The sequence below is a fragment of the Phalangium opilio genome, unplaced genomic scaffold (genome assembly GCF_054372755.1).
Source record: "Phalangium opilio isolate 3A_F unplaced genomic scaffold, DU_Popi_V2 ptg000013l_1, whole genome shotgun sequence".
Classification (NCBI taxonomy): domain Eukaryota; kingdom Metazoa; phylum Arthropoda; class Arachnida; order Opiliones; family Phalangiidae; genus Phalangium; species Phalangium opilio.
This window is the reverse complement of record NW_028324148.1, coordinates 4,629,873-4,637,728: the sequence shown is the minus strand read 5'-3', so window position 1 is coordinate 4,637,728 and position 7,856 is coordinate 4,629,873. Positions and strand designations below refer to the sequence as shown.

Below are 7,856 nucleotides of genomic sequence, written 5' to 3'. Positions count from 1 at the left end.
CACTAGCTGCGAACAACGATTGGCTCCTACACCATGGGTATGTTCAGTAACCCTCTTTGATAGACCCTACTTTACGCTTTTCCGTGTTTCCGGTTTTGACGTCATGTCTGATGCTCAGCGGCTTGCCCCTCATCAAAACCAGAGAATAAAGAGCTTTAAGTTGTAGGAGGAGCTGAGTCTCGTGATATAATTGACGCTGCCGTATTGGTGGGTTTAAAGCAGGAATGAAGCTGCATTACTTGGGAGGGTGTGACGTACTACTATCCCATCTGAAAGCTCTCTATTCTCTCCGAAAAAACAATTTCGTGATGTCATGACGTAGCGCTTGACTCTTGATTTCTTGACAGACGAAAAGTTGGCCCGGGACTTCCAAATTAAATAACAATAATGCTATTCCTACAGTAATTGTATTAGTTTTCTTTACAACAATTACTTAAACCATTCAAATGGACATACAGGGCTCGTACGGAACCTGGAAAACCTGGATAAGTCAGGGATATGGAAAATAGGGGGAAAAAGTCAGGGATTTAAAAATATTTCCTAAAAAGTCAGGGATTTAAAAATATTTCCTAAAAAGTCAGGGATTTTGTTTGTTATATCAAACCATGCTATGAGCAATGCTAAATATGAGCCTGGTGTGATGAAGTGGGCTCTGATAAACACCTTAAAATGGTCAGGGATAACCTGAAAAAGTCAGGGATTTTCGATGTAAAAATTTCGTACAAACCCTGACATAATTTTCTTCAACAATTTAATTATTTTAGAGCTCGTTAATAATTGAAAAGAGACATTTGCGCTTCGTAATGTTTTCAGGGCCCGACTCCATTTTCTAAAAGTAATTTTCCCGTTCAACAACCTTTGACGTCACTGTGACGTCTCGAGCCCATCAAGAAAACAGCGAATTTTTACCCCTTACATACAAACAGGGAAAGTTGCATGATTCGTGTAGCTCAAACCTGGAAGCTCTGAAAGTAAATAACTTAAAATGTCTCAGAATTAGATTTTTTTTTCAGCAATAGGGACTTGGCAATTCGGGCTTAACTCCGCCCCCAGCGCCATTATGGTATGTTTTTTTAACAGAATGAAAGCTACATAAGCCCCTCCTCCTGCTATGTTTTTTAGCACTAGTGGAAGGTAGCCTGACGTTGCCTGACGTTGCATGACGTAGTACTGCCAAGTCCCTATTGGTGATTTTGTTACGAGCTAAAAATCTACAATCAAAATGTTTGCCACCAGAAATTAAGATCTTTATACTTCCTTTAATATATCTTTCGAATAACAATTTCAATGATTTAATTCTATAGCGGTAACGAATTAAGTACTAACGTTTGAAATGCACATCAATTTAAATTTTCTTTGAATTTGATGCCTTTAATTTATCTGATTTATTTTTTCAAAACTCGGAAATCTTTGCTTTATATAAGTTATAAATAAATAAATAGAAAATACAGCGGTTTTAAAATTTGAAACTGCAGTAGACAGTAGACCAACTCACTGGTCACCAAGTAGCTAGTGAGGGTATGCATGAGCTCATCTAAAGCAAGCGAGTGCGACTAGAGATCACCAAAGCACTTGGTGACCGTGCATTGGTCCATTTTTAAGCCATGGATTCGCTCGCATTATCCACGCACCAATTTCTGCGCAATTTCATTTGTACAACATAGAATTGGTTGTTGGCGTGATTGAAACTGCGGGAGAAGTTATTTGAGAGGAAGTTGCGGTAACGCTTATGATCACACCGTTGTACGACAAAAGTTGTTTCAGCAAAAATTGCGTGGCATTAAGAAGAAGTCTCGGGCCCTCAATGCCATCCATATGTACGAACTATAGATAACGATTTTAAAATAGTCCATTTTTATTTCCTTACATTAGCTGACTGAATTTTGTCTCTATATATTTTTTTTTCTAATGTTGAAAATAACTTGAAGCGAAATCGAATATATTTTTTCATCTATTAGTTTCCCTTTACGAAGCCGTAAACATTGGAAAAGTGCTTCAATCACACTTGTCCATTTTCGCCTTCGTCTTCGGACATGGAAAAGTTTCTATTGATGTTGAAACTCCTTCCGATTCTAAGATCACTTGTTTGACTAATGACGGAGTGTCCGTCTTCTTGGTTGCCAACTGAGTTTTGGGCATTGCTAATTGATCCAGAGGCACTATTGCGTAGCTTGGAATGAGATTTTGAAGATAACGAGCGATTTTTTGGTCGACTCGAGTAACTTGGTAATACGGAATTATTTTTTAACACATTATTGCCGGCGCTTAAACAAGGAGGTAATTTTTTAAGACTAGATAGTAATCGTTCAACAACGGGAATGTAAGCCACCATTTCATCCATGAAAGAGCATCGTTCCGCTAATACTTCCATCTGCGCTTCTTTATCTCTGACAATGTCTTCGAGCTTTTTTATTCTTTGACACTGATATTGGGTTTTCCTCTGTAATTCATCAATCTCCGCGTCTTTGGCTTGAAGAATCTCCTTTATTTTGGTTTGCATGTATTCGTCCTTGCGCATCAACGCTTCAGCCTGCTCTTTAACGGTTTTTTCCAACTCAATCACCTTCTGATACAGCAACTGCAGATGGTCATTAGCTTCTTTAATGCTAGTCCTGGTTGGACTTGGACTGACGTAAGGTTTCTGAAAAATAAGTGGTAAAATTCAGGCCCTCTTTAATTAAAAATGCCAAATAAGCAAATCCTAATTTTGAATTATGAATGGGACTTTCTGTTATGACCCACGCTCTCTCGGACACAAGCTGCTCACGCTACACAAACCCGATAAAAGAATTCAATTGCCTTACTCTCACTTTATTGTTTACCGATTGTTTGCATTCAAAATCACCTACCAAAGATCCCTTACCTTTGTTAATAGAATCATAAGTTTATAAGATATGTTCCATAAGTATGTCACTACCCATACTTCGTAATGTTAGAGGCTTAATGAGAGCTAGTCCAAGAACGACGTGAGAATTGACTACACTCGGTTTTGCAGTCCATCTTCCTCTTTAGTCTGTACTAAGCCTTTGACAAGGCCTCACTACGCGTCGCTTTACAAGAATCTATGACGTTTCACCTACGTCACTTCATGACAAGCTCACATTAACGAGTGACACACTTATGAAACATATCTTATAAACTTATGATAGAATGTATTTTAAGATCTTGAATTTAAAGTGTATTAAGCATGTCTTATTTTAATTATTATTCTCAATTTCCAATAAACCCTACTACATCTTTGTTCCTTTAAATGACAAGAATATATTTAAAATTACAGTAATTGATGCAAAAATTGATTCCAAAGAGCGCCTCTAACAGCAATTCCCAGCAAATTTAAATACTTCAAAAAATAAACACGAAAACAGCAGGGTGCGCAATACACCGGCCTGCTCCTTATAAATACAGTCAAGAACGAATTCAGGATACCATAAGAACGTTGAAACAAGGCAATGCTGGCGCCATGAAGTCATACTTTTCATAACATGAGGGAGGGGCCTATTTTTTGGAATATGGAAAATGGAGTCTCCTAGGTCTAGGAGTTTTGGTGTCGGTGTCAAGAAAAGAAATTGTTAAAATCGTTAATGATGAACTGATATATTTAAAAAGAGTGGTTATAAAGAATCCAGATTTTTCTATTAGAGAGCCTGATTTATCTGGGACAAAGTCAGTACAACGGATTTCCCAAACTTCGCCATGTAACGCCAAGGCTTAAGGCCAGTGAAGCTGAATGTGATACTAGCCACTTTAACTGATTTATAGCCCACCGATGGCGCTAAAAAAGGATTTTAAGGCGTTGCCTAGAACGAAGGCGGTAACGGTTTTCGAAAGAAGTATGACTTCATGGTACCAGGGGACAATGTTACCATTCCACGTTCTTATGGTATCCTGAATTCGTTCTTGATACAGTCAAGCACTGTTTGAAAGACAACCCTGTAGCATCGGAGGTAGTGAATACACTATAATCTTGGTAGTGAATACACTATAATCTTGGTAGTGAATACACTATAATCTTGGTAGTGAATACACTATAATTTTGGTAGTGAATACACTATAATCTTGGTAGTGAATATACTATAATCTAGGTAATGAATATACTATAATCTAGGTAATGAATATACTATAATCTAGGTAATGAATATACTATAATCTAGGTAATGAATATACTATAATCTAGGTAATGAATATACTATAATCTAGGTAATGAATATACTATAATCTAGGTAATGAATATACTATAATCTAGGTAATGAATATACTATAATCTAGGTAATGAATATACTATAATCTAGGTAATGAATATACTATAATCTAGGTAATGAATATACTATAATCTAGGTAATGAATATACTATAATCTAGGTAATGAATATACTATAATCTAGGTAATGAATGAACACACCATAATCTAAGTAGTGAATGAATACACCATAATCTAGCTCTAGGTAGCGAATACACTATAAACTAGGTAAAGAATACACCATAATCTAGGTAGTGAATACACTGAAATTATGGCTGCAAAATTATTTCTAAGCTATTAAACGTAACTAGAGAGCAATTGAGAGTGTTGATTAAGTCAGATTTCAAGCATTATTTTCTTCCAGCGCAAAAGCCTCTAATTGTTTGAAATGCTGGAACAGAATAGGTAGAAAAATCAGCAACACGTTTAAAAGATGGCCATTCTCTCTGACAGAAATTAGTATGGATGCTGTTGGTCTACAGCAAGAGCACACTTCAATAAATCACGATTACAATTATTGAAAGACCAAGGCCTACTGAGTAAACTGAAAATAATAAGGATGAAAACCAAGTTTTTAATTACATTTTTGTTGCTTGCCATATTTGGAGTTGATCTTGACAATGGTCAATAACCTAATTAACCTTAGATCTTCTAAAAACACATAATATCTTACACATGTTTACAAATTGCTAAATATTTGATTAAAGAATCAAGTCAACGTAGTGCCTAAAAGGCCAAACACAGACGACAGACGACCGCCGACACTGCACACAGGGCCGGAAATAAGCACAGGACACCAAAGAGAATATAGGGGAGGAGTTGAAGCTCCCCAGTTCCACAAGGCTAAATTACAATGTTGTCCCTAAATTATACTAGTGGTACGAGGGAGTTTCCGGCTCAGTAGCGCCGCCTACGATACCATTTAGGGCTGTTCGATACTACTCGATGCCAACTTGGTATCGAGTACTTCAGTCTTTCGATACCGGTATCGAGTACCGTTTTTGGGATCCGATACTGGTATCGAGTACTTTCGAAAAATCCGAAGCATCGAGTACTTTATCCCCCTTCTTTTCCCCCTGGAATCGAAGGAACGTTTCTTTTTCAAACTTGCGGCCAATCATTTGCTTTATATTTTAACACGTGAATGTTTCCCTCGTCGACATAGTTTAGTCTCTATACTCCATCCCTAGAGTAGACCATAGCCCAGTCGATAGCGCACAAAACGACGCAACCTGCTCGTGCTGTAGAATCCCGATCAAAGAATTGGATTTACAATTTTACATATAAGCGCGACTTTTGAAGAAAATTCGGAGTAACCGAAAATTAATATTAAGTTCTGTAGGAGGAGTTCCTTCGTCCTATTGATACAAATGACCTGAACTTTAACTTAGACGCGTTTCGACGTGTTTTATTATACTTAAAAGGATTCTAGCTTTCAGAAAATTTATGTGAATAGCGCTAACTATACTTAAATCACATCTTAAAAATTAGATTAAATAAATTTAAATTAAATGTTAAAATATTGTAGCAATGCTTTTCCAAGAAATAAAAACTAATTACAAAGCTTATTATAATTAAATACGCAAAATCTATCATAGGTGGCGCTTTAAAAAAAAGTACTCGATACTTTGAGTATCGAGTATTTTTTTCTCCGATACCGATACCCGGTATCGAGTACAATATTCAGTACTCGATACCGGTATCGATACCGAAAATCTTCGATACTTCCAGCCCTAATACCATTTAAAGTCTCAAACGGAAATGCCTCGGTACTGCGCATTGAAGATGCGCGGTTTGAAAGAGCCACAAGTTTTGCCTCCACTTTCCACTCCTCCCCTCTATTCTCTTTGAGGACACTCACTGGACACTGTCCAAAAATTTTTAAAATGAAGTGTGCAGGTTGCTAAGAACTGCCATGCCATATTACGGGAGAACTAGCAGCAAATTTTCATTGACTATCCGATTAAATATTCACATCAGTCTGGGAAATAAGGATATTTTTTAAACTAGTCCATGGGACCAGTGGCCCCCCCTAGTCCCCGAAATAATTAACTGGTCTCCGGACTGGTCCCAGCCTTTGTTCTCCTATAGATTTGCAATTAACAAACTGGTCCTGAGGACCAGTGGCCCCCCTAGTCCCCGAAATAGTTAACTGGTCTCCGGACTGGTCCCAACCTTTGTTCTCCTATAGATTTGCAATTAATAAACTGGTCCTGAGGACCAGTAACCCCCACTTCTTGAATTAAAAAACTAGTCCAAGCAATTAATAAACTGGTTTTGGAACAGAGGAAGTGTGCTATTTCCCAGACTGATTCACATGGAAAATGCCAATAAAAACCACATTTTCAGCAGCAGCCAGCAGATTTAACCTCGTGTTATATGACTGGTTAATCTTTTACTTTTATATGCAAGATCGAGTGGGCTATTCTTCTGGCAACGTCCGTGCAGCACTGCAGCTACATCACGACGCAAGCTGCTCGCGCTATGGCAGCGGCAGCGCAGCGTCCACGAGCGTGGGTCGAGTGGGCTATGATCAGGGAGACTGGAACCAAAGAGAATATGGTATATTCTCTTTGCTGGAACAGAGTTGGGCACTCCACCTTTGATAGTTTTTTCCTCTCAAACTATCATAGAAGGTGGAACTATCAATTCTTCTAGCTATATTTTAGACTGGCGTTAAGTTGTTAAATATAATTTTTCCCTCTCAACAAATCATCATGATGATGCACTTCCTTCTATATGTTAGAGTGGCTCTCCATGTTAGATAGATTTTTGCCTATCATATTAAATTGAAATCTTTAGAAACGACTGAATTAATCGATTATATAATTTGCGAACTTTAAATTTGTCTGTTTTCGATAAAACCGATTTGGTCTTTACCTAATTTTACTCTGTTTCATCGATTCCTGATATTTCCTGATTTTGTAGAATTTCTAATATTTTCATCTATATCTATATAAATCAAAGTCCTGACTGACTGATAATCAACGCCCAGCCCAAACCGCTTGCCCTAGAAGGCTGAAAATTTGCAGGAACGTTACTTATAAGTAGTAGGCACGTACTAAGAAAGATTTTTCCAATCCGCCGCCATCTTAAAAAATGGCGACCAGAAATGTAAAATAACTTCTCCATGCAACAAAGTCCGCGCGTTTCAACCGATTTTATAAATATTTAGTACACTGGTTGCCTTTAACCTATAGATGGGCTGAAAGGTCTTTTGAGTTGGATTTGTTGCCATCTTCTAAATGGCGGCCAAAAACTTAAAAACCCTTCTTTCTGGAATAATGTCCGCATGGAAAGTAATAAAAAATGTCCCGACGGGCTGACGGGCAACGCCGAGTGCCATCACTCCAAGGGTGCTATAAAAATATTAGTCACCAGTAAAATCTTCCCATTCCTTATATCATTTTGATAGAAGTTCTAATTACACGCGAGCGACGCCGCGGGTAACAGCTAGTATATTCATATAATTTGCATCATCTCATTTCTCAAGTTTGACTTTTAACTGTCTATAGTTCAAAAGCTACTATCTATACCTATCCAAACTTTTTCAAATTATTCGCCCTTGATTTAATCTAAACCATCACTATAAACGGTTAACTAATAATAATTAAAGGCAA

General features: G+C 37.5%; 1 protein-coding gene across 1 annotated transcript; it reads right to left on the bottom strand.

Moving 5' to 3' along the window:
- Window positions 1-1,239: 1,239 nt before the first annotated feature.
- Window positions 1,240-5,026, bottom strand: LOC149707890 (uncharacterized). Its single transcript, XM_089864162.1, has 2 exons — window positions 4,819-5,026; window positions 1,240-2,641 (listed from the first exon to the last, which is right to left on the bottom strand). Exons 1-2 carry the CDS (start codon window positions 4,834-4,836, stop codon window positions 2,000-2,002), a joined length of 660 nt encoding a protein of 219 aa, XP_089720288.1. The 5' UTR covers window positions 4,837-5,026; the 3' UTR covers window positions 1,240-1,999.
- Window positions 5,027-7,856: the final 2,830 nt, after the last annotated feature.